The sequence below is a fragment of the Hyla sarda genome, chromosome 1 (genome assembly GCF_029499605.1).
Source record: "Hyla sarda isolate aHylSar1 chromosome 1, aHylSar1.hap1, whole genome shotgun sequence".
In the NCBI taxonomy this organism is placed as follows: domain Eukaryota; kingdom Metazoa; phylum Chordata; class Amphibia; order Anura; family Hylidae; genus Hyla; species Hyla sarda.
This window is the reverse complement of record NC_079189.1, coordinates 437937102-437965039: the sequence shown is the minus strand read 5'-3', so window position 1 is coordinate 437965039 and position 27938 is coordinate 437937102. Positions and strand designations below refer to the sequence as shown.

The 27938-nt window shown below is 46.2% G+C and overlaps 1 protein-coding gene across 1 annotated transcript in view; it reads left to right on the top strand.

Annotated features, from left to right (window-relative positions):
• Nucleotides 1-22373, top strand: part of LOC130309503 (uncharacterized) — a 42706-nt gene extending 20333 nt beyond the window's left edge. The window contains exons 3-4 of the mRNA XM_056552327.1: nt 21182-21744; nt 21827-22373. Coding sequence (XP_056408302.1) covers nt 21626-21744; nt 21827-22280 — 573 coding nt within the window. The 5' untranslated portion in view covers nt 21182-21625 and the 3' untranslated portion in view covers nt 22281-22373. The remainder of the gene's footprint in view (nt 1-21181; nt 21745-21826) is intronic.
• Nucleotides 22374-27938: the final 5565 nt, after the last annotated feature.

Sequence of the window (27938 nt, the reverse complement as noted above, 5' to 3'; positions counted from 1 at the left end):
CCGGATCATGCGCGGCAGGTCCCGGCTGTTGATCGCAGCCAGGGATCCGCCGGTAATGGCGGACATCCGCGATCCCGCGGATGTCCGCCATTAACCCCTCAGATACCGTGATCACGGCATCTGCAGCATCGCGGTCACTTAATTGGATGATCGGAATGCCCGCAGCGTTGCTGCGGCAATCCGATCATCCAGCACGGCAGCCGGAGGTCCCCTCACCAGCCTCCGCTGTCTTCCGGGAGTCTTCTGCTCTGATCTGCCTTCCCGCAGACCAGAGCAGAAGATTACCGATAACCCTGATCAGTGCTATGTCCTATACATAGCACTGAACAGGATTAGCAATCGAATGATTGCTTTAAATAAAAGGAAAAAAAGTTTAAAAAAATAAAGGAAAAAAAATTTGAAAAACCCCCTCCCTCAATAAAAACGTAAATTGCCCCATTTTCCCTATTTCACCCCCAAAAAGTGTTAAAAAAAATATTTTATATACATATTTGGTATCGCCGCGTGCGTAAATATCTGAACTATTAAAATAAAATGTTAATGATACCATACGGTGAATGGCGTGAACGTGAAAAAAAAAAGTCCAAATTAGCTGCTTTTTTATAACATTTTATTCCCCAAAAAATTTATAAAAAATGTATTCAAAGTTTTATATAAGGAAATATGGTAGCAATAAAAAGTACAGATCATGGTGCAAAAAATGAGCCCTCATACCGCCGCTTATACAGAAAAAAGAAAAAGTTATAGGTCTTCAAAATAGGGGGATCTTAAACATACTAATTTGGTTAAAAGTTTGGGCTTTTTTTTAAGCTCAACAGTAATAGAAAAGTACGTTATCATTGGTATCATTTTAATCGTATTGACCCAAAGAATAAAGAACACATGTAATTTTTACCATAAATTGTATGGCGTTAAAAACGAAACCTTCCAAAATTTGCAAAATTGCGGTTTTCTTTTTAATTGCCCCACACAAATAGTATTTTTTGGGTTGCGCCATATATTTTATGGTAAAGTGAGTGATGGCATTACAATGGACAACTGGTCACACAAAAAACAAGCCCTCATACTAGTCTGTGGATGAAAATATAAAAGAGTTATGGTTTTTTGAAGGCGAGGAGGAAAAAATGAAAACGTAAAAATTTTATTTTCTGCGTCCTTAAGGCCAATATGGGCTTCGTCCTTAAGGGGTTAAAGATATCTGGTACATTTCTTAAAGATACAAAACAATATAAATTAACAGGCAAAGACTACAATGAATAATAAAGCATCCCCTGAACAACAGGGCCTAGCGCAGGCACCTGAAGCAATGTTTACCTGATAGGACCCACTCTGGTACTGGGACACCACAAGTTAAAGCATTCCAAAGTCATTACCACATGTAGTGACACATGTTGGATTTGAAAAATGGGACTTTGTGTTGAAGCCTGACATAGGCATCATAAGGGGATTAAAGAGAAACCAACAGCCACTACTTTTCAAACTACTTTGATCCATAGTTTAGACACAGAGAATATGGGATCCTGCTTCCCTTTCTCTTACACTCTGAAAAGCACTGAAGCCTTCAAAGTAATGAGCAGTACTGCTGTAAATCCAGCACTGGATGCCTCTGTCTCCCTCAATAGCTCTCTTATCACCCACCCTTCTCTATGGACTTTTATAGGCAGCAGCTGTAATCTGATCTCTCAGTGAACTAATAATCTCTCTTCATCTCTGCTTCTTGGCGGGTATTGGTTTTCACTAAGGAAATCTACCTATTGGTGGCACTAGAGAGATAGCCTTCTTTCTAGAAGAGAGCTATTTTGTATCCTCTTTAAAACAAATTTTACCATTGAATTGAGAATAAGTGATCAATTTAGACGGTAAGGGAAAGGAGGTGTTGAAAATGAAGAATGGAATAAATTGAGAAAGAAGAATTTTTCTGCAATATAATGCGCACAGATAGAAATGTTGGATTGTTGTAAAAGTTATATCTCAGACAGATGTAAATGATTACAATTCTAAACGTTTCATGTTAATGACACCCTTTTTAGACATGCATAGTTTGGGGACACACTCCTCACCATACCACCAATTGCATATATCAAGTTACGCGTCCTATGACGCATGTCGTGATACTGGTATCCAGTATCAGCATTACAAATATAGCTGCTACCCCCCCCCCCCCCCCACACACACACACCATTTAAGTCCCTTCCTCAATCACCCCATGTCATTCCGTCACCCCCCTTAGCACCCCCTTGTGCCATTTTATCACTCCCGTGTCACTTTATTCTCCCCTTGATCCCCCCTATGTCACTTCATCTCCCCCTGTCCCACTTCATTACCCCTCTTGTTCCCCCCTGTGTCACTTTATCCCCCTTCCTTGTTACACCTGTGTCACTTCCTTTAAACCTTGTTCCCTCTCTGTGTCACTTCATTCTTCCCCTTGATCCTTTGCTATGCCAATTGAATCCTCCCTGTGTTATTCATTTTCACATGGCCTCAGTCCGGCTCTGGTAGGCCCAGATGCAGACGGCATCTCAGTGGGTCTAATAAGTGGCATCCTCCTGTGTGGCACTGATGAGTGACATCTTCCCGTTCTACTCCTTGGCACTACATCAGGGGTGTCACTTGTCAGTCCCAGCAGACACAGCTGCTTACTGATCTAAAGTGGCCGAGGCGCCAGCTGACTTATCAAGATCAGTAGCACGGATCATGGCCACTTAAAAACAGTGACCAGTGGTGGCGGCTGCTGTGGAACAGGACTGTCCAGCGACACACCTGGGCACTGCCGCCGACAAACTAATTCAGACACAGGTGGCACTTTCATTACACACCCAAATCATCAAAAACATGTGATCCAATCCAGCTCCATGCAATATCAGTGATAGTTAAATGCAATAGCAACATAATATAGAGCCAATGTATTACCTGACTGGGACATGTTGGTATCCTAGAGGCACCCTCATCTCCACCTCGACACATGTTTCATGTATTCTTCTTCCTCAAGAGGTCATATACTATGATCACTACCTTACCATCAAAGTGACTAAATAATATTACCATACTGATACTGAGTAAAACCAACTAAACCAAGACCAGCATATAGTGACATTTAGTGGTAAGATACCAATTTTACACAGGATTTCTGCAGACCATATAAGCAATTATAGTCATTCACTTTTACAGTTTTTTTATATCTAGGTTAGACCACCAACAACTCTTCGTTCAGCCACTTCATGGAAACAAAAATTACAGTCTCCTAAAATGTTCTGTTGTACCTATGGAAGATAGATTAAGAATCAATCTCTGTTACTAAATGATTGTGACCAACCACATCCAATTTTTCAAAGATAGCTTCTTTATTTGGAGCAAAGCAAAGCATTTCAATCCCAAGCTAAGAGCTTTTTTAGGTTTTGTCTTGTGACATGACAAAGATCAAAAGTCACTTTTCACTCTTTTTCATTCTTTGTTCCAGCCACAACTTGGGACTACCATCCATGCTCTTACAGTCTTCCCCCAAATGCCCCTATTTCTCACAAAGACTGCACACACACATTCTCCCTCATAGACTTTGGTGGCCCAGTACAGGATGGTGCTGCTCCGTACCTTTCCTGCCCTGTCAGGCAGTGTCCGTCAGTGTCCCCAGGGCCTCCTGTAGTTGTTTCCCCATTTGTATATATGTTGGATATTAAAAGATGTGTTATACCTTTAATAAAATGTACCATGTGATTGTTACTCAGGAGGTGCCAGTGACCAGCTGACCTCCAGAGTGACCTATGGGCTCCCTGCTAGTCTCCCCATATAAGCCCTGGGTGGAGCTAGCTTCTCTCTCTTGCTTCCTGCTGAGGTCCAGTCAAGTCGTGCCTAGAGTGTGTGTCCAGAGTAGTGGAGGCCTCAAGTCAAGTCCTGCAGCCACAAGTCAAGTGCAAGTAAGATAAGGTCATCGTCCTGTCAGTCTTCCTGTTACATAGACTGCTCTCCATGGCCCTATTTTTCTTTATAACACTGCCCCCAATGGTCCCCACTTTCACAGATATTGCTCCCTGCACCTCTCTGCTTCCCAAGGCCCCCCTCTCACATAGACTTCTGCTCATGCTTCCTGTGTTACATAGACTCCTCATGCTCCCTTCTAACTGACTGCTCCTACTGAACATAGACTGTACACTGTAACATCCCTCCCCCCCCACCACATACACACACAGATTATCTTCCAGTCTGTCCAAAGCAAAAACGTCAACATTGCTTCTTCAACTTCCTGTTTAATTTCAGCTTCCTACCCTGATCAGCGCTACAAGTGCAGGTGTACTGTTCCATACAGGTTTTTGTGGTAGCCAGAAGCATAGGAAAAAGCAATTTCTATACAATGAACGCAATGAAGGTACAGTTTTGCCACTATAGACTTCTTGGGGTCTAGTACCACGGAATATGTCATATGTTATCACAAAAAAACAGTGTGAACATTTTCTTACCTATTCTCAGAGGATGTCTGGCTCTGATGTCTGGTAGTACATGCGCTTGCCCCCTTAATATGTGTCACATATCGTGACAAACAGTAGATTGGGTCATTCACATACTAGCCAATTTTGTTTTTGCGTTTTTGTTTTTTTCCTCCTCGTGTGAACAATTGTACTGTTACGCCGAGCGCTCCGGGTCCCCGCTCCTCCCCGGAGCGTTCACTTCACTCTCTCCGCTGCAGCGCTCCGGTCACGTCCTCTGACCCGGGGCGCTGCGATCCCGCTGCCAGCCGGGATGCGATTCGCGATGCGGGTAGCGCCCGCTCGCGATGCGCACCCCGGCTCCCCTACCTGACTCGCTCCCCGTCTGTTCTGTCCCGGCGCGCGCGGCCCCGCTCCCTAGGGCGCGCGCGCGCCGGGTCTCTGCGATTTAAAGGGCCACTGCGCCGCTGATTGGCGCAGTGGTTCCAATTAGGGTAATCACCTGTGCACTTCCCTATATTACCTCACTTCCCTTGCACTCCCTTGCCGGATCTTGTTGCCTTAGTGCCAGTGAAAGCGTTCCTTGTGTGTTCCTTGCCTGTGTTTCCAGACCTTCTGCCGTTGCCCCTGACTACGATCCTTGCTGCCTGCCCCGACCTTCTGCTACGTCCGACCTTGCTTCTGCCTACTCCCTTGTACCGCGCCTATCTTCAGCAGCCAGAGAGGTGAGCCGTTGCTAGTGGATACGACCTGGTCACTACCGCCGCAGCAAGACCAACCCGCTTTGCGGCGGGCTCTGGTGAAAACCAGTAGTGGCTTAGAACCGGTCCACTAGCACGGTCCACGCCAATCCCTCTCTGGCACAGAGGATCCACTACCTGCCAGCCGGCATCGTGACAGTAGATCCGGCCATGGATCCCGCTGAAGTTCCTCTGCCAGTTGTCGCTGACCTCACCACGGTGGTCGCCCAGCAGTCACAACAGATAGCGCAACAAGGCCAACAGCTGTCTCAACTGACCGTTATGCTACAACAGTTACTACCACAGCTTCAGCAGTCATCTCCTCCGCCAGCTCCTGCACCTCCTCCGCAGCGAGTGGCCGCTCCTGGGATACGCTTATCCTTGCCGGATAAATTTGATGGGGACTCTAAGTTTTGCCGTGGCTTTCTTTCCCAATGTTCCCTGCATCTGGAGATGATGTCGGACCTGTTTCCCACTGAAAGCTCTAAGGTGGCTTTCGTAGTCAGTCTTCTGTCCGGAAAAGCCCTGTCATGGGCCACACCGCTCTGGGACCGCAATGACCCCGTCACTGCCTCTGTACACTCCTTCTTCTCGGAAATCCGAAGTGTCTTTGAGGAACCTGCCCGAGCCTCTTCTGCTGAGACTGCCCTGTTGAACCTGGTCCAGGGTAATTCTTCCGTTGGCGAGTATGCCGTACAATTCCGTACACTTGCTTCAGAATTGTCCTGGAATAATGAGGCCCTCTGCGCGACCTTCAAAAAAGGCCTATCCAGCAACATTAAAGATGTTCTGGCCGCACGAGAAATTCCTGCTAATCTACATGAACTTATTCACCTAGCCACTCGCATTGACATGCGTTTTTCCGAAAGGCGTCAGGAACTCCGCCAAGATATGGACTCTGTTCGCACGAGGCGTTTCTCCTCCTCGGCTCCTCTCTCCTCTGGTCCCCTGCAATCTGTTCTTGTGCCTCCCGCCGTGGAGGCTATGCAGGTCGACCGGTCTCGCCTGACACCTCAAGAGAGGACACGACGCCGTATGGAGAACCTCTGCCTGTACTGTGCTAGTACCGAACACTTCCTGAGGGATTGTCCTATCCGTCCTCCCCGCCTGGAAAGACGTACGCTGACTCCGCACAAAGGTGAGACAGTCCTTGATGTCTACTCTGCTTCTCCACGTCTTACAGTGCCTGTGCGGATGTCTGCCTCTGCCTTCTCCTTCCCTGCTGTGGCCTTCTTGGACTCTGGATCTGCAGGAAATTTTATTTTGGCCTCTCTCGTCAACAGGTTCAACATCCCGGTGACCAGTCTCGCCAGACCCCTCTACATCAATTGTGTAAATAATGAAAGATTGGACTGTACCATACGTTTCCGCACGGAGCCCCTTCTTATGAGCATCGGATCTCATCATGAGAGGATTGAACTTTTGGTCCTCCCCAATTGCACCTCAGAAATTCTCCTTGGACTTCCCTGGCTTCAACTTCATTCCCCAACCCTGGATTGGTCCACTGGGGAGATCAAGAGTTGGGGGTCCTCTTGTTCCAAGAACTGTCTAAAACCGGTTCCCAGTAACCCTTGCCGTAACTCTGTGGTTCCTCCTGTAACCGGTCTCCCTAAGGCCTATATGGACTTCGCGGATGTTTTCTGCAAAAAACAAGCTGAGACTCTACCTCCTCACAGGCCTTATGATTGCCCTATCGACCTCCTCCCGGGCACTACTCCACCCCGGGGCAGAATTTATCCTCTCTCTGCCCCAGAGACTCTTGCCATGTCCGAATACGTCCAGGAGAATCTAAAAAAGGGCTTTATCCGTAAATCCTCCTCTCCTGCCGGAGCCGGATTTTTCTTTGTGTCCAAAAAAGATGGCTCCCTACGTCCTTGCATTGACTACCGCGGTCTTAATAAAATCACGGTTAAGAACCGCTACCCCTTACCCCTCATCTCTGAACTCTTTGATCGCCTCCAAGGTGCCCACATCTTCACTAAATTGGACTTAAGAGGCGCCTATAACCTCATCCGCATCAGAGAGGGGGACGAGTGGAAAACGGCATTTAACACCAGAGATGGACACTTTGAGTATCTGGTCATGCCCTTTGGACTGTGCAATGCCCCTGCCGTCTTCCAAGACTTTGTCAATGAAATTTTTCGTGATCTGTTATACTCCTGTGTTGTTGTATATCTGGACGATATCCTAATTTTTTCTGCCAATCTAGAAGAACACCGCCAGCATGTCCGTATGGTTCTTCAGAGACTTCGTGACAACCAACTCTATGCCAAAATTGAGAAATGTCTGTTTGAATGCCAATCTCTTCCTTTTCTAGGATATTTGGTCTCTGGCCAGGGACTACAGATGGATCCAGACAAACTCTCTGCCGTCTTAGATTGGCCACGCCCCTCCGGACTCCGTGCTATCCAACGCTTTTTGGGGTTCGCCAATTATTACAGGCAATTTATTCCACATTTTTCTACCATTGTGGCTCCTATCGTGGCTTTAACCAAAAAAAATGCTGATCCCAAGTCCTGGCCTCCTCAAGCAGAAGACGCCTTTAAACGACTCAAGTCTGCCTTTTCTTCGGCTCCCGTGCTCTCCAGACCTGACCCTTCCAAACCCTTCCTATTGGAGGTTGATGCCTCCTCAGTGGGAGCTGGAGCTGTTCTTCTACAAAAAAATTCTTCCGGGCATGCTGTCACTTGTGGTTTTTTCTCTAGGACCTTCTCTCCAGCGGAGAGGAACTACTCCATCGGGGATCGAGAGCTTCTAGCCATTAAGTTAGCACTTGAGGAATGGAGGCATCTGCTGGAGGGATCAAGATTTCCTGTTATTATCTACACCGACCACAAGAACCTCTCCTACCTCCAGTCTGCCCAACGGCTGAATCCTCGCCAGGCCCGGTGGTCTCTGTTCTTTGCCCGATTTAATTTTGAGATTCACTTTCGTCCTGCCGATAAGAACATTAGGGCCGATGCTCTCTCTCGTTCCTCGGATGCCTCAGAAGTTGATCTCCCTCCGCAACACATCATTCCACCTGACTGCCTGATCTCTACTTCTCCTGCCTCCATCAGGCAGACTCCTCCAGGAAAGACCTTTGTTTCTCCACGCCAACGCCTCGGAATCCTCAAATGGGGTCACTCCTCCCATCTCGCAGGTCATGCGGGCATCAAGAAATCTGTGCAACTCATCTCCCGCTTCTATTGGTGGCCGACTCTGGAGACGGATGTTGGGGACTTTGTGCGAGCCTGCACTATCTGTGCCCGGGATAAGACTCCTCGCCAGAAGCCCGCTGCTTTTCTTCATCCTCTGCCTGTCCCCGAACAGCCTTGGTCTCTGATTGGTATGGATTTTATTACTGATTTACCCCCTTCCCGTGGCAACACTGTTATTTGGGTGGTCGTTGATCGATTCTCCAAAATGGCACATTTCATCCCTCTTCCTGGTCTTCCTTCTGCGCCTCAGTTGGCTAAACAATTTTTTGTACACATTTTTCGTCTTCACGGGTTGCCTACGCAGATTGTCTCGGATAGAGGTGTCCAATTCGTGTCTAAATTCTGGAGGGCTCTCTGTAAACAACTCAAGATTAAATTAAATTTTTCCTCTGCATATCATCCCCAGTCCAATGGACAAGTAGAAAGAATTAACCAGATCTTGGGTGATTATTTGCGACATTTTGTTTCCTCCCGCCAGGATGACTGGGCAGATCTCCTTCCATGGGCCGAATTCTCGTATAACTTCAGGGTCTCTGAATCTTCCTCCAAATCCCCATTTTTCGTGGTGTACGGCCGTCACCCTCTTCCCCCCCTCCCTACCCCCTTGCCCTCTGGTCTGCCCGCTGTGGATGAAATTTCTCGTGACCTTTCCATTATATGGAGAGAGACCCAAAATTCTCTCTTACAGGCTTCTTCACGCATGAAGAGGTTCGCGGATAAGAAAAGAAGAGCTCCCCCCGTTTTTTCCCCTGGAGACAAGGTATGGCTCTCCGCTAAATATGTCCGCTTCCGTGTCCCTAGCTACAAGTTGGGACCACGCTATCTTGGTCCTTTCAAAATTTTGTGTCAAATTAATCCTGTCTCTTATAAACTTCTTCTTCCTCCTTCTCTTCGTATCCCTAATGCCTTTCACGTCTCTCTTCTCAAACCACTCATCCTCAACCGTTTTTCTCCCAAATCTGTTCCTCCCACTCCTGTTTCCGGCTCCTCGGACGTCTTCTCGGTCAAGGAAATTTTGGCTGCCAAAAAGGTCAGAGGGAAAAATTTTTTTTTAGTAGACTGGGAGGGTTGTGGTCCTGAAGAGAGATCCTGGGAACCTGAGGACAACATCCTTGACAAAAGTCTGCTCCTCAGGTTCTCAGGCTCCAAGAAGAGGGGGAGACCCAAGGGGGGGGGTACTGTTACGCCGAGCGCTCCGGGTCCCCGCTCCTCCCCGGAGCGCTCACTTCACTCTCTCCGCTGCAGCGCTCCGGTCACGTCCTCTGACCCGGGGCGCTGCGATCCCGCTGCCAGCCGGGATGCGATTCGCGATGCGGGTAGCGCCCGCTCGCGATGCGCACCCCGGCTCCCCTACCTGACTCGCTCCCCGTCTGTTCTGTCCCGGCGCGCGCGGCCCCGCTCCCTAGGGCGCGCGCGCGCCGGGTCTCTGCGATTTAAAGGGCCACTGCGCCGCTGATTGGCGCAGTGGTTCCAATTAGGGTAATCACCTGTGCACTTCCCTATATTACCTCACTTCCCTTGCACTCCCTTGCCGGATCTTGTTGCCTTAGTGCCAGTGAAAGCGTTCCTTGTGTGTTCCTTGCCTGTGTTTCCAGACCTTCTGCCGTTGCCCCTGACTACGATCCTTGCTGCCTGCCCCGACCTTCTGCTACGTCCGACCTTGCTTCTGCCTACTCCCTTGTACCGCGCCTATCTTCAGCAGCCAGAGAGGTGAGCCGTTGCTAGTGGATACGACCTGGTCACTACCGCCGCAGCAAGACCAACCCGCTTTGCGGCGGGCTCTGGTGAAAACCAGTAGTGGCTTAGAACCGGTCCACTAGCACGGTCCACGCCAATCCCTCTCTGGCACAGAGGATCCACTACCTGCCAGCCGGCATCGTGACATGTACTTTGTAATGACATCACTCATTTTACCATAAAATGTAAGGCAAACCGCAAAAAACATTAATGTGTGAGGAAATTGAAAATTTTGGAGGCTTTCGTTGTTATGATGTACTCTTCATGGTAAAAATGACATGTTTTCTTTATTCTGTGGGTCAATACGAATAAAATGATACTCATGATTACATACTTTTCTATTATTGTTCTGCTTTGAAAAAAAACTTTTTCATAAAATTAGTATGTTTAAAATTGCCCTATTTTGACCACCTATAACTTTTTCCATATATGGGGGTGTACGGGGCTAATTTTTTGTGCTGTGATCTGTAGTTTTTTTATTGCATTTTATTATTTTCTTTTGGAATGTGATCAAAACACAGCAATTATTTTTTATCTTTATGCTATTCACCATATGCAATTGTTTACATTATATTTTGATAGTTCGGACAATTATGCACACCAAATATGTTTATTAATTAGTTTCTTAACTTTTTTTTGGTGGTAAAATGGGAAAAAATAAGTGATTTACATTTTTATTGGTGGAGGGGCTTTTTTTTTACACTTATAGTCTATAGGGGACTATTTACAGCAATCATTAGATTGTTTATACTGAACAGTGCTATGCATAGGCATAGCACTAATCAGTATTTTCGTCGATCTTCTTATCTGGTCTGCTCGATGCAAGACTAGAGAAGAAAATGCCAGGGACAGACAGAGGCAGGTGAGGGGACCTCCGTCCACCATCTTGGCTGATCTGATCGCCGCTGTTGTGTCGTGGGCGATCAGATCAGCCCTTTAAAGCGCCACATTGCCGTAGCTGCCATATAGATCACGTCATCTGAGGGGTTAATGGCGGACATCAGCACAATTGCTGATGTCTGCCATTACCGGTGGGACGCTGGCTACTAATAGCAGCCGGGACCTGCCACGCATGATGCAAGCACTGCTCCGATGCACGCGTCATGTATAGGACGTAGATGTACGTCTTGGTGCGCTAAGTCCCAGCACATCAGGATGTACATTTACATCCTATGTCCTTAAGGGGTTAAATAAACAAAACTTATATGTTTACTTACAAGATCTAGTGTTGATCATTTATGTATTGTTATAGTAGTAAATTCACAAAGAGGGGAGGAAAAGAACTCCCAATAAAGCGGTGGCTGGAATGGCGCTCTCCTCCAGAGGATCGGTGTCTCGATTGGGGCAATTAACCGACCAAAACGGACTTTTAAAAAAATAAAAAATTTATTAATTAAGAGCATGCCACTTTTGCATGCTCTTAACTAATCAATTTGTTATTTTTTTAAAGTCCGTTTTGGTCGGTTAATTGCCCCAATCGAGACAGCGATCCTCTGGAGCACAGCGCCATTCCAGCCACCGCTTTATTGGGAGATCTTTTCCTCCCCTCTTTTTGCATTCTCAAGACCGTCCTCTTCCAGCCGAGAACGGGACCGGTGCCGGCTGCACTCCATACTGGTGCAGTGGTATTAAGTCTACTATGGTGTTGTGCTCAAAGTACAACACCACCAGGTGAGCAAACCTATTTACACAATACATGCTATATATCTTAATTGCACTTAGATGCGCATCGGTTCTTTTCTGTTTTTCTTACTTTTAAGTAAATTGCCTTACTTATGTAGTATATTGCATTATCATTTGTTTTGTTGCTCTCTCTGGGTTTTTTTTATATTATTTCAATTTCTGGTGTACTATGATGTAAACATCTTTACAATTGTTAATTTATAATGTAACTTCTGTCTTAAAGCCTTGCTAAGAGTTAATTTACCATCATGATTCAGGCACAAATTACTATTCAGTCCAATGTAACACCGCAAGGTGCTTAATGTTGTTTCTATAGTTGTTAATGTTACTTAATCTTGTTGAGTAAATACTTTGCATATATCATGGACAAAATGATATATTAAAGTATGTTATCCCATTAAATACCATCATTTTTCAAAATAAATTAACAAATGTAAACGGGAAAAGCATATCTGATGAAAAAGACCTAAACATCAAAGGATAAATCAAACTCATTTTCAACAGGAGGACAGTCACTATTGTACTTATGCAAATAAGCCTCTCTAGTTCCGGAGATGTGTGGTAATGCACCCCTCCTGTGAAATATAAGGATATTAGGAGACCCAGGCCAAGGTCTTTTATACATAACTATAAGATGTAGTGATATAATAGAGTGGTCCCTCAAGTTACAATATTAATTGGTTCCAGGACGACCATTGTATGTTGAAACCATTGTATGTTGAGACCATAACTCTATGGAAACCTGGTAATTGGTTCTGAATCCACCAAAATGTCATCCACAACAAGGAAAAAGTGAGGATTAAAGAAAAATAAGCAGATAACTAATATAGATAAAGCAAATCCTTACATATAAAAGTAAGAAAGATCTGCTGGGAGCTGTAAATCACTGAGGACAGGAGCTTCTTCAGGGTCCTGTACAGTACACACCGTGTCCTAAGAAAAGTAACATGGAGCCGCCCTCACCTGGAGAAGCTATCCCTGATGCAGGTAAAGAGTAGTACAGCACATGCAGTACCTCACTGTACTGTAGGAGGCGCTATTAGACAGCCAGTCAGTGCATGCACTTCAGGAATACAGGGGTTTTACCAGTGAAATGTCCATTCTGATTTGTCAGTTCTTCCAGGTATTGACACGTTTCACAGATCTGGCCTGTCTGTAGCATTGTATATTGAGTCTGGTTTCAAGTTACAATGGTCCAGAAAAGACCATTGTAGGTTGATACTATGGTATGTTGAGGCCATTGTAAGTTGAGGGATCACTGTAATTGTAATATTCATTACAGATTCTACAGCACTTTACAGTTTTGGGAGTACAAATAAAGACAAATATCAGACATTTCAATATTACATGTTAGCGAGAGCTTATAGTCTATGAGGAATGGGGTTGAGACAAAAGGCAGAAAGTGCTTTATTGATAGGATGGTCCAGCTATGTTTTAAAATAGGGTATGTTTTATAAATAGGGTAGCCAACCTGTTATTAGCTTATCTCTGAATGTCAAAAGTGCAGAGAGCATAGGGAGAGACTGACGAATATGACACTTTTTGATGTCTCCAAGACCCAGAGGTCTCAAAAAGGGGCAAACTCATAGAAGACAGAGACCAATTAAAGAGATAGACCTCTTTGAAGAGATGTGTCTTTAGGGAATGTTTAAAACAGAGGATGTTGGATATAAGTCTGATGGTTTGGGGTATCGCATTCCAGAGAAGAGCAAAGTCTTGGAGACGGAAGTGAGTGATTTGGATTATAGAAGATGTTAGTTTTAGATCATTTACAGAACAGAGAGTGTGTGTAGGATGGTAGACAGAGACGAGGGAGTAGATGTTGGAAGGTACAGCAATGTGGAGAGCTTTGTGGGTGAGAGTGAGGATTTTGCACTGTATTCTGGACTGAACGGGCATCCAGTGTAGTGACTGACACAGGGGCGAAGGCATTGGTGTAAAGGCTGACGAGATAGATGGCTGCAGCATTTAGGATGGACTGAAGACGGTAAAGTTTAGAGAAAGGAAGACCTATTAGTACAATCATGAAGACGAGAATGAGTATAAGCAACAATGAGAGTTTTAGAGTTTCAATAGTGGAGGTGACAAAAACGTGAAAGGGATTGAATATAGGGAGTGAAAGATAGATCAGAGTTGAGCATAACTCCAAGACAGTGAGCTTGCTACCCGGGAGTTGTGATAGAACTAAACACTGAGATGTAAATGCCGGTTTTAGGTAGATTAGTCAATGGAGACAATACAGTTCTCCATCACGCCCCCACCCATAGACTTGCATTGAGGGGGCGGAGCGTGATGTCACACAGGGGCAGAGTCATGACGTCAAGATACTCCGTCCCCGTGGTCGTCACGCTGCACACTCGGAGCCTCCAGGGCTGTGGAGAGCTCTCAAAGGTGGGTGCTGAATGGCAGATTGCGGGGGTCCCCAGTGGCAGGACCCCTGCAATCAGACATCTTCTTCCCTATCCTTAGGGGATAAGATGTATTAGGGTCAAAGTACCCCTTTAATTCCAATGGAGCAGAGACTACTGAGGATTTGGGGATCTACAGTGTCAAAAACTGCAGAGAAAGCTAAGAGAATCAATAGAGAAAGTGCCATTAGATTTGGAAGTCAGAAGACCATTAGTGACTTTGGTTAGGGCAGTTTCTGTGGAGTGTAAGGAGCAGAAACCAGATTTTAAGGGGTCAAGGAGCAAATTCTCAAAGAGATAGCGAATTTAGCAGAAATACATATATAGTATATTTATCTGTCGTCGATCTCCAACTAGTGCTATTCCAAGGTTGCTCTCCTTACCGCACTGCTCAATGCTTCCTACTCTTGTTTCAACCAATTGTTTCTTGTATCTGTCAAATGTCATGTTCTTGTCCTGGTTCCTGGGCTGTTTCTTGCTTGTTGTATGTGTTATCGTAATTTTTGTATTTGAAAATTATTGGAATCTGGGTCAGTTTGTATATTTGCTAGTTTTTGTGTTTTGCTCTAGCTGGTGTCTTACTATTTTTTGTTGTCTTTTTAAAGAGGTACGCCCATCTCAACCCATATAGTTAAACTGGTAGGTCATGTCAAGGTAAATATTTAAAGAGTACTTGTTATCAAATCATATTTTCTAAACTAACTCAGATTATATTTCCTTACAACAAAAACCCCTCCTGCGCTTAAAAAATCTCTGTATCATACCTTTCCCCTTGCTCACATTGTGTGAACTCCCTGCAGGAAAAAGTGGGTGTTCCCCAGCAGGCACAACATCACTGAAGCCTGTGAGAGTTGTGCCTTGCCATATCCCGCATGCACTTCCTGAGTTTGGTCTCCTGCCAGACCGGGAGGAGACCAAACTAATTATTTGACTTGTGGCAGGGAACAGAACAGAGCCACCTAGTGGCTGTTTTTTTTCAATGGCATTAAAAAGCATATAAAGGTTAAGAATTTTAACAGCAAGTAAATAGCAAAGTGTATTATAATTACATAAGGAACAATATATTAAATGGTTAGTTTAGTACTCTTTAAATATTTTTTCAATTACATTAATTTAGCAAACTTGCTCCTGATATTCTTAAAGTGTAGCTCCCACCATCCATTTTTTCTTTCTTTCTGTCCCTGCCTATTGCCCATCTCTCCCTAAACCCTCCCTCCCTTTACATTTTTTTTTTACTATATTAAAATCCCTTTTTGTCTGCCTGGTAGTGTGCTCACTACCAGGCAGACTTCCCCAGCAGGCACCACGTCACTGATGCCTGCTGGAGCCGGCACTTCCGCCCTTAGCTCACTATACAGGGTGCCTCCAGCTGTTTCACCACTACAACTCCCAGCTTGCCCTAACATCTACTGGCTGTCAGGGCATTCTGGGAGTTGTAGTGGTGAAAAAGCTGGAGGCACCCTGTGGTGAAAACAATAAGCAGTGCTACTTCGGGAGCAGCAGCAGCAGCGGCGGCGGCGGCGCTCTCCCGAACCCCGCTCCCCACCCCCATACCTCTAGTGCTGAGCGGCGGCACTCCCCCGAACCCTGCTTCCCCCACCCCATTCCTCCAGTGAGGAAGACTTACCAGAGGATCAATGAGCTGCCTCCGGACAGGGTAACGGCCTCCGGACAGGATAAGGGGGGGGGGGAGGGGAGGGGGGGCGGAGCCACTCGCGAGGCCAGTGGAGCTGGCCAATGCGCGCAGCCCCAGCTATCAGCGTGCTCGCTCTCGCCTGTCTGATTGACAGGCGCGAGCGAGCACCGCAGTGACTGGATTTCGACTCATTTGCCAGGCTGAAATGAGTCGAAATCCAGTAGTGACGTCACTGCAGAATGCATTCGGCCACTAGGAGGGCGACCCCTAGTGGCCGAATTTAAAAGTGATTTTAAACTTGTTTAAAAACACTTTTTTTAATTAAAGTATATTAGAGATATGTTGTAGTACTTAAGTACTACAACATATCAATTTTTAGATTTCATGACAGTGCCCATTTAATCCTTTCCTTCCCTTGTTGTCAGCTCAATGTTTAGGTTACTGGGAGCAGGGGTGGATATTGAATGTAGTTGTAAAAATATTTAATAAAACACTACACAGCTGCATCCATGTGTTTCATTACTCTAAAATAAATAAATAAATAAAAATAAATATATGTTTAGCTGTATTTAAATAATCAATCATCATTCATCCGTTGAACAACTACCACCATCATTGCATTGTCATTATACTTATTACTGTTATTTGGCAAGTGTTTCTATTTTGTTTGATCACAATTTATTTCCCCTGAGTGATCCCAAACTGTTTTTTTTCCCTTAACTTTCTCCTCCAAATGCTATAGCTCCCCCACCCTTTTTCACACCTGATAGCAATCCTCTGGCAATTTGCTGGCTTAGCCTAGTACTATATATTTGAGACAATAGGTCTGTTAGACTTAGGTCTGGAGATATTCAAATATACCATCTGAAACTGCCATCTAAAGTGCTTCTTAACCCCTTAACGACCACGGACGTAAATGTACGTCCTGGTTTGGCGGGACTTCCCGCACCAGGACGTACATTTACGTCCTGTGTATGACCGCGAGCATCGGAAGGGTGCTTGCGTCATACACGGCAGGTTCCGGCTGCTAGCAGCAGCCGGGGACCTGCCGGTAATGGCCAACATCCGCGATCACGCGGATGTCCACCATTAACCCCTCCGATGCTGTGATCAATACAGATCACGGCATCTGCGGCATTGCGGTACTTTGATTGGATGATCGGATCTCCCGCAGCGCTGCCGCGAGGATCCGATCATCCAGCATGACAGCCGGAGGTCCCCTTACCTAGCTACGGCTGTCTCCCGGGGTCTTCTGCTCTGGTCTGAGATCGAGCAGACCAGAGCAGAAGATCACCGATAATACTGAGCAGTGCTGTGTCCTATGCATAGCACTGCACAGTATTAACAATCAAACGATTGCTATAGTAGTCCCCTATGGGGACATAAAAAGTGTAAAAAAAAAAGTTGAAAAATGTAAAAATAAAAATTAAAAAAAGTGAAAAATCCCCTCCAACAATATCTGCACTATAAATTCATGCTTAAATCCTATTACTCCGCTCTTCATCTCGCCAAACAAACATATTTTACCTCCCTCATCTCCTCTCTGTCTAACAACCCAAAACGCCTTTTTGACACGTTCAACTCTCTCCTTCGGCCTAAAGTACAGACCCCAATCACTGATCTCTGTGCTGAAGACCTGGCCAAATACTTCAAAACTAAAATCAATGACATTCGTGATGAAATCCTCTCCCAGTCCCCTAAAAGTTCTGATCCAATTCCTAGCCACATCTCCTCTTCATCACTCTCAGTTTTTGAGCCTGTAATGGAGGATGAGGTTTCCAGGCTCCTCTCCTCTGCCCGCCCCACTACCTGCTCTAGTGACCCCATGCCTTCACACCTCATCCAGTCTCTCTCTCCTGCTATCAGCTGTCACCTAACTAAAATCTTTAACCTCTCCCTCTCTTCGGGGGTCTTTCCCTCCTCTTTCAAACACTCTATCATAACCCCACTATTGAAAAAACCATCTCTGGACCCATCCTGTGCAGCCAACTATCGACCCGTGTCAAATTTCCCCTTTATCTCCAAACTCCTCGAACGCTTGGTCTACTCCCGCCTTATCCGCTATCTCTCCGAGAACTCTCTCCTTGACCCCTTACAGTCTGGTTTCCGCTCCCTTCACTCCACAGAAACGGCCCTAACCAAAGTCCCTAACGATCTTCTGACGGCCAAATCAAATGGCAATTTCTCTTTACTGATTCTCTTGGACCTGTCTGCGGCTTTTGACACTGTGGATTCCCAACTCCTCCTCAGTAGTCTCCGCTCCATCGGTCTCAAGGACTCTGCTCTCGCCTGGTTTTCCTCCTATCTCTCTGGCCGCTTCTTTAGCGTCTCGTTTTCTGGCTCTACTTCTTCTCCTCTTCCCCTTGCTGTCGGGGTTCCCCAGGGATCGGTCCTGGGTCTTCTACTCTTTTCACTCTCGACATCCCCCATTGGAAAAACAATCAATAGATTTGGTTCCCAGTACCACCTCTATGCTGATGACACACAACTCTATACCTCTTCCTCCAACATCACCCCGGCACTCCTACAGAATACCAGTGACTGTCTCTCTGCTGTCTCAGACATCATGTCCTCTTTATATCTGAAACTAAATCTTTCAAAAGCAGAACTTTGTTTGTTTTTTCTCCATCAACTGATACTGTACCTAACCCTGACATTTCCATCACGGTAAGTGGTACTACCATAACTCCCGGGCAGTAGGCTCGCTGTCTTGGAGTTATACTTGACTCTTTCACTCCCCATATTCAGTTCCTTTCACGTTCTTGTCACCTGCATCTCAAAAACATTTCCAGAATCCGCCCGTTTCTCACTACTGAAACTGCTAAAACTCTTTGCTTTGATTCACTCCTGCCTCAATTACTGTAACTCTTTACTAATAGGCCTTCCTTTCTCCAAACTCTCTCCTCATTAGTCCATCCTTAATGCCGCAGCCAGACTCATCTTCCTCTCCAGCCGCTACACCGATGCCTCCTCCCTGTGCCAGTCACTACACTGGTTGCCAATTCAGTCCAGAATACAGTACAAAATCCTCAGTCTCACACACAAAGCTCTCCACAATGCTGCACCTCCCTACATCTCCTCTCTCATCTCCGTCTACCATCCTACACGTTCTCTCCGATCTGCTAATGATCTCACACTAACATCTTCTATAATCCGAACTTCTCACTCCCGTCTCCAAGACTTCACTCGTGCTGCAACGGTTCTCTGGAATGCTATACCTCAATCCCTCAGACTCAACAACATCCATAGTTTCAAACGTGGCCTAAAAACACATCTCTTCAGACAGGCCTATAACATTCTCTAATTGGCCTCAACATATCCCCACACCTCTTGTTTGAATAGTTATTGTGTAATATTATGTCTGATACTTGTCTTTGTTTGTACCCCATAATTGTAAGCGCTGCAGAATCTGTAGGCACTATATAAATAAAATTATTATTATTATTATGTGATACCCAGAAAGTTACATGGGAAAGTTCCATGGCTTTAAGAGGTTTAACCTTGAAGCAAAATTGGTCTAAACTGATGCATTATGTAAAATGAAACATATTTGGAAATATAAGTAATTATCAGAAATCAATCTTTTTTTAAAGGCAGCCCTACCAACATAGGCCAAGTGCTTTTTTTTGCTTGTTGCCATGGGAATATGTCTGTAGACAGTTTCTTCTCTGGTCAGACATGCTCAGTTGCTTAGTTCTCCTCACACAAAGTGAATATACACCCAAATAGACGGAAGCATATACAACTGCTACACTGGCCTATCAGAACCTTCTAGAAGTACATCATTCACTGCAGTAAATATGCATAAGTCTGGCTAAATATTCACTGGCCAGGATGAGGACAGTATACCTCATAAAATATTATTTCCAATGAAGGCAAAGAAAGAGAATCGCACTCTCCAGAAATTCAACTCTTTATTCCGTCACCGATACGTAAGGCATATGCATAAGTGGAGGCGGGGGGGACAGGAGCTCCGGAACAAGTTATTTCACGCCTGTTTGGCGCTTCCTCAAGCCCTAAGGGCTTGAGGAAGCGCCAAACAGGCGTGAAGCAACTTGTTCTGGAGCTCCTGTCCCCCCCCCCCCCCCCCGCCCGCCTCCACTTATGCATATGCCTTACGTACCGGTGACGGAATAAAGAGTTGAATTTCTGGTGAGTGCGATCCTCTTTCTTTGTCTTCATTGGAACTTTTATCCTTCTGTTTATGGAGACGCACCACTATCGGCAACCCTCTAGCTAGCCCCGCAGCCCCCTCGGATGCAAAGAGTGCCAGTAGCCTTTAATTCTGGTAGTGCCGGGTCCATTTTCTTCTTACCTTCATAAAATATTATGTACTGCTGGAAAATGAAGTTCAAAGGAAATCATGTGACAATCAGAAGCTCCACCCACCACACAGATTTTTATATGAAAAGGGGAGGGCACACAAAGAAGGTAGAAACAAGGAAATAAGGTCTTGTCTGCATTATTTTACAGAGACACACATTTACTTTAATTTAACCTAACAAAATATTATGTTTGCTAAGGAAAGTGAATAATGGTGAAACCCATTTATAGGAGTTATCCGGGATAAAAACAGCACCACTTCTGTCCCCAGGGTGTAGTTTTGCTGCTCAGTTACATGGAATTTAATGGAGCCAAGTTGTAATACCGCACACAACCTGAGGGCAGATATGGTGCAGTTTTTTGGAAGAAATTGGTTTTTCTAATCCTGTGTATGTTTAATTTTTTGTATTTTCATATATATTTTCAATTAATCTTTTACTGCATTTTTTGCAAATAAAACTGAACACAATCCATGTGGAATAAACAAGCAAATCATGGGGTTTGTTGGTGGATTTCATGTGCATTTCTTTGTGGAATACTTGTGTATTCTGCCCCAAAATCCAAACAAAAAAGATGAGTGAATACACCTGTAAACACCTAGGAAAAATATTTAATCTAGTGTAGCATTATTTTTGAACTTTAAATTTTTTTCTCTCTCTTAGAAATGTCATTTAGGCTCCTTCACACTATAGTTCATTCGTCCGTTATAAACATCCGTTATTATGTATTGTAACGGACGTATAATAACGGGTGAACAGAGTTTAACGTCCGTTTATAATTGTTTATCCGTTATGATCCGTTATTACATCCGTTAATAACGTCCGTTATTTTAACCCCTTTTTGACCTTTCCTACCTTTCACACCTTGCAACACCTGAAGCTCCACCTCCTACTTCAAGGGGAGGGTATAAAAAGTTGCCACAATGAACCGGCTGCAGTCTGAATTTCAGCATTGAGAGGGAGAATACTGTTGCTTGGATTGCTTGCTGTCAGACCATTGCGAATTTCACCATCTTTCCTACCCACCTTTCCTACAGTTTCGATGTGCTGCTGTGGTGTGCCCAACAAAGAAGAAGATCCAAAGATGATGAGAGATGTCGCCGCCGATGAAGATATTGGATCCATCCCATCACTGCAGCACGGATGACCCATGGGGTGCACAGCACTTTGTACGTGGAGCTTCGCCAGCACCCTGAGAAGTTTGCAAGCTACCTACGGATGACTGTAGAAACATTTGATGACCTCCTGCAACGCATCAATGAAAGGATCTGTCGCCAAGACACCCAGCTCAGAAGGAGAATCTCGCCAGAGGAACGCCTCATTCAGCTGCAGTCTGAATTTCAGCATTGAGAGGGAGAGTACTGTTGCTTGGATTGCTTGCTGTCAGACTTTACCATTGCGAATTTCACCATGTTTCCTACCCACCTTTCCTACAGTTTCGATGTGCTGCTGTGGCTTCGCCAGCACCCTGAGAACATTTGATGACCTCCTGCAACGCATCAATGAAAGGATCTGTTGCCAAGACACCCACCTCAGATGGAGCATCCGGCTGCAGTCTGAATTTCAGCATTGAGAGGGAGAGTACTGTTGCTACCCTTAGGTATGTAGTCAAAATTCTATTTTTTTTTTTTACAGTGCTCATCCAATGTGTTTTGCAAAATACTTAAACCCTTTTTTTTCAGGTTCCTGGCATCCGGTGAGAGTTTTTCGTCGCTCCACTTCCAGTTTCTCCTGGGAATTTCCACCATCTCTTGGTTTGTCCAGACCATCTGCAATGCCCTGTGGTATTGCCTTCAAGCAGACTTTCTCCCACAACCTTCAGCAGAACATTGGCTTGGCATCGCAGAGAAGTTCCAGGAAGTCACACAGTTTCCAAACTGTGTTGGAGCAATCGACGGGAAGCACATCAGGTTCCAGAAGCCGGCACACACAGGGTCGGAGTATTACAACTACAAGAAGTTCTTCTCCACCATACTTATGGCCGTTGCGGATGCGCAGTACAGATTGATCGCTGTGGACATCGGGTCATATGGAAGAACCAACGACTCCCGTGTGTTCAAGAACTCTGCCATGGGGAGGAGGATCTACTCTGATGAGATGGGACTTCCTGAAGCAAGGGCCTTTCCTTGGACTTAGGGACCTCAAATGCCCTTTGTTTTTGTTGGGGACGAGGCCTTACAGATGTGTGCCAACTTGCTGAAGCCTTACTCCAGCTGAGGACTCGACCACCGCCAGCGGATCTTCAACTAACGGTCCCTGGAGCGCTCGCGGCGTTCCTCTCTCTGCAGCGCCCCGGTCAGACCTGCTGACCGGGAGCGCTGCACTGACACTGCCGGCGGGGATGCGATTCGCATAGCGGCACGCGCCCGCTCGCGAATCGCATCCCAAGTCACTCACCTGTCCTGGTCCCGGCTGTCACGTCCTGGCACGCGCGGCTCCGCTCCTTAGGGCGCGCGCGCGCCAGCTCTCTAAGATTTAAAGGGCCAGTGCACCAATGATTGGTGCCTGGCCCAATCAGCCTGATTAGCTTCCACCTGTGCACCTGTCTATATAACCTCACTTCCCCTTCCCTTCCTGGGCGGAATTATCTTGGAACAACGAGGCCCTCTGCGCGACCTTTAAAAAAGGCCTATCCAGTAACATCAAGGATGTGCTGGCCGCACGAGAAATTCCTGCCAACCTGCATGAACTTATCCATTTGGCCACCCGCATTGACATGCGTTTTTCTGAAAGACACCAGGAGCTCTGCCAGGAAAAAGACCTTGATCTCTGGGCACCTCTCTCCCAATATCCTTTGCAAACTACCCCTGTGCCTCCCGACGAGGAGGCTATACAAGTGGATCGGTCTCGCCTGACCCATGAAGAGAGGACTCGCCGCAGGGATAAAAATTTATGTCTGTACTGCGCTAGTACCGAACATTTCCTAGTGGATTGCCCTATTCGTCCTCCACGTCTGGGAAACGCACGCACCCAGCTCACGTGGGAGTGGCGTCTCTTGGTCTGAAGTCTGCTTCTCCACGTCTCACTGTGCCCGTACGGATTTCTCCTTCTGCCAACTCCTCCTTCTCAGCTGTGGCCTTCTTGGACTCTGGTTCTGTGGGAAATTTTATTTTGGCCTCTTTTGTTAATAAGTTCAACATCCCTGTGACCCGTCTCGTCAAGCCGCTCTACATTTCCTCGGTCAACGGAGTAAAATTGGACTGCACCGTGCGTTATCGCACAGAACCCCTGCTCATGAGCATTGGACTGCATCATGAAAAAATTAAATTTTTTGTTTTGCCCAACTGCCCCTCTGAAGTCCTCCTCGGTCTGCCATGGCTCCAACGCCATTCTCCTACCCTTGACTCGACCACCGGGGAGATCAAGAGCTGGGGTGCTTCTTGCCACAAAAAATGCCTCATGTCTGCTCCCAGTCCCGTCAGTCAAACCTCAGTGTCTCCTCCTATACCAGGTCACCCCAAGGCCTATCAGGACTATGCCGAGGTTTTTTGCAAAAAACGAGCAGAGATTTTGCCTCCTCATAGTCCCCGTCCTGGTAACACTCTGCCCCGTGGCAAGCTTCACCCTCTGCCCCCCTCCCCATTTCCACTTCTTCTGGACTGCCTGCCATTGATGAGTTTACCCAGGATATCTCTGTCTTCCAGAAGGAAACTCTAGAATCGCTCCCAATGTCCTCGTCCCATATGAAGCGACAACCGGACAAAAAGAGGGGGAGACCTAAGGGGGGGGTACTGTTACGCCGAGCGCTCCGGGTCCCTGCTCCTCCCCGGAGCGCTTGCGGCGTTCCTCTCTCTGCAGCGCCCCGGTCAGACCCGCTGTCAGAATCTCGGGGATGCGATTCGCATAGCGGCACGCGCCCGCTCGCGAATCGCATCCCAAGTCACTCACCTGTCCCGGTCCCCGGCTGTCACGTCCTGGCGCGCGCGGCTTCGCTCCTTAAGGCGCGCGCGCGCCAGCTCTCTAAGATTTAAAGGGCCAGTGCACCAATGATTGGTGCCTGGCCCAATCAGTCTGATTAGCTTCCACCTGTGCACCTGTCTATATAACCTCACTTCCCCTTCCCTTCCTGGGCGGATCTTGTTGCCCTTGTGCCTAGTGAAAGCGTTTACAGTGTTTGCCTTACCAGTGTTCCTGACCTCTTGCTATCTCCATTGACTACGAACCTTGCCGCCTGCCCCGACCTTCTGCCACGTCTGACCTCGCCTCTGTCTAGTCCTTCTGTCCCACGCCTTCTCAGCAGTCAGCGAGGTTGAGCCATTGCCGGTGGATACGACCTGGTTGCTACCGCCGCAGCAAGACCATCCCGCTTTGCGGCGGGCTCTGGTGAATACCAGTAGCAACCTAGAACCGGTCCACCGACACGGTCCACGCCAATCCCTCGCTGACACAGAGGATCCACATCCAGCCTGCCGAATCCTAACAGACGCTATGTGGAGTAAGCCTTTGGAATTTTTGCGGGCAAATGGCGGATCTTCACACGACCAATTCAACTGCACCCGGACGTGGTTGATCAGGTTTTTAAGGCAGCTGTTGTTCTCCACAACTTCATCCCAACCAAGGAGCCTCACCCCAGTGATCCTGAATAAGTGGAAGCTGCTCTGCCTGGACTACAGCAGTCATCAAGAAGATCAACCCAGGCCGTCATCCGTCTCCAAGACGATTTTGCACAGTATTTCTTGACAGAAGCTGGCAGAGTGTCTTGGCAGGATCGTATGTTCTTAACTCTTTTTGACTTTTTGTATATTTTTTTGTTAAATTCATTTTTGATAGGAAACTGCTGATGTATTTTGCATGTTGTGTGTACACTTTGCTTGCAGGATATGGGAGGGGGTAGGTTGTACACTCCAGTGTCAGTCACACTGGGGCATACAATCTACCACCTCCCCCAACCTGCTAGCAAGGTGCTTATGTATATATTGTTGGTGGTACACTTTGCTTGCAGGATATGGGAGGGGGTAGATTGTATTGTCAGTGACACTGGGGATTACAATCTGCCACCTCTCCCTATCTGCTAGCAAGGTGCTTATGTATATATTGTTGGTGGTACTCTTTGCTTGCAGAACATGGGAGGGGGTAGATTGTACACCCCAATGTCAAAGTCACACTGGGGTGTACAATCTACCCCCTCCCCCAAACTGCTATCAAGGTGCTCATGTATATATTGTATATTGTTGGTGGTACACTTTGCTTGTAGGATATGGGAGGGGGTAGATTGTACACCCCAATGTCAAAGTCACACTGGGGTGTACAATCTACCCCCTCCCCCAAACTGCTAGCAAGGTGCTCATGTATATATTGTATATTGTTGGTGGTACACTTTGCTTGTAGGATATGGGAGGGGGTAGATTGTACACCCCAATGTCAAAGTCACACTGGGGCATACAATCTACCACCTCCCCTATCCTGCTAGCAAAGTTTTTTTTTCTGTTATATTTCCCCATGTTATGTAATATTTGCTTTCAGGATAGTAGCATGGTACCTTCTACCCCCCCCCCCCCCCCCCCCAGTGTGAATAAAATACTGTGTGGTTGAAGGTACCTCTAGTATCCTGAAAGCAAACCCTAGTGGTTGTAAAATAAATACACAAAGTCATTATATCTAGTGAAAAAAACCTTTTTTAATTCAGAGTTGAATTATAATTTTTTTTAAATAAAAATAACTTAACTATTTACATATTTTTTGGGGATAAAGGGCTTTTGCCCTATGAATCAGTAAAGGTGGGCTGGTGGGGGACCTGAGAAGGGTCTTGGGAGCTGGGGTCCTCCGGGGGCTGCAAGGAGTCTATTCTTCTTTCTGAATAGAATCTGGGAATAGGGGTATCCAGGGAGTAGGAATGTGATTGGGAGAAAGAAATTTTTCGGAAAGGTGTTGAAGGGGTGGGAATATTATGGGGCAAAGGGAAACTGGGTGTGAAGGAAGGGGTGGAATGGGCAGAAGGTTCTCCCTGGGACAGTATTTTGACCAGACTACTTGAAGGGGTGAATAACTGGCCCAAATGCTGGGAATGTCCCAGGGAGCGGTGCAGGGTGTGGTACTTGGACTGAGGATAAAAGGGAGGGGAAAGTTGACGGCTGTATGAATGGGGAGTGGAAAGGGAAGGGTAACAGCCATAGGAAGGGGAATGGGAGTGGTGACTGGAGCGTTGATGGGAATAGGGTGGAGAGCGGTGATGGGAATAGTGTGGGGAATGGGAGCAGTGATGGTAGTGGTGACGGGAAGGGGAACGGGAGTGATGATGGGAAGGGGAGCGGTGACGGTAATGGATTGTACTTTGGACAGGAGATATGGACAAGGAAGGGGAGTGGAGAAGAGGTGGGTTGGGGAGAGTTGGGGGGTTGGAAGAGGGGGGTGGTGGGAGGGGGGCAGCAGAGTCTAGACAGAAGTGAAATGACTCCTTGCGGAACTGACACTGCTTATCAAGGGGCAGTTTCTCCATCATGGGAGCCAGGCTCTGGAGATAGAGTAGAGAGTCTGAAGGGGGACCAGTTGACGACCCCGCTCCTGCCTGCCGTAACTGGCAAAGCTCCTCCCTCAAGGCTTCCACTTTCCTTTGTGAGCTTTATGAGATCTTCAAGGATCCCATGCTGTCTCCTATCAGTCCTCAACAGCCAGACCAAATCTCCAAAGGATGTCTCGATCCTCTGGCGACTTGGTCGGGACGATGAGGAAGCTGGTAGGGGAGAAGGTTCTTGCCCTTGATCAGCAGTGTTGGGGGCTGGGGCAGGGAGGGTGGTGCAACAGCGAGAGTCTGCCTTTGTGTCACACTGGAATGTGTTCTGAAAGAGAAAAAAAATTTATTAGTTTATTTACCAAAAATATTTTAAAATAATAAATAAATATAATTGGACATACTTCCTCATGTTATGACATTTTTGGAGGAACCCGAGAAGTGGCCGGTAAATTTATGGGGTCTTGGTGGAGGCACCCGATCCACTTGGCCTCTCTTCCTCCTCCCTTAGGTCCTGCATGTGCTGGTCCCTGATGGATCCCCAGTGATGTTTTATCTGGTCGCCTAGAAGGAAAAATAAATTATTTGTAAAAAATAATAAACAAAAACATAAAACATTATTTATTTATTTTTTTTTACCAATAATGCATCTTTCATCAGGTGAAAGGTCCTCCCAGGAATTACAGATGGCACTGTAAATCTCATTCCAAAGAGCCTTGGTGTATTGGCACTTGGCATGGTTGAGGTTGGACAAATCCCAAAGGGCAGGACAAGCCTCAACCATAGCTATTAAGTGGTTATCGTCAATGATGACCTCTGGCTCCTCCTGCCCCCTTAAATATTCGCCCGACCGGGCCGAGCGCCACCCTGAAATTATAAATCTTCTGTTAATAGTTTTTAAAAACTGTGGTGTATTCAGTTGACTATGCAAGCAATCACATTGGCTCTTTAAAAACAAGCCAAAAAATAAAGAATCAATGTCATTACTTGCTCTGGGCAACTGACTTCAAAAGTACACTAAAAAAACAAGTATTAAAGGGGTATTCCAGGCCAAAACTTTTTTTTTATATATCAACTGGCTCTGGAAAGTTAAACAGATTTGTAAATTACTTCTATTAAAAAATCTTAATCCTTCCAATAGTTACTAGCTTCTGAAGTTGAGTTGTTGTTTTCTGTCTAACTGCTCTCTGATGACTCACGTTCCAGGAGCTGTGCAGTTCCTATGGGGATATTCTCCCATCATGCACAGCTCCCGGGACGTGACATCATCATTGAGCAGTTAGACAGAAAACTTCAGAAGCTAATAACTATTGGAAGGATTAAGATTTTTTAATAGAAGTAATTTA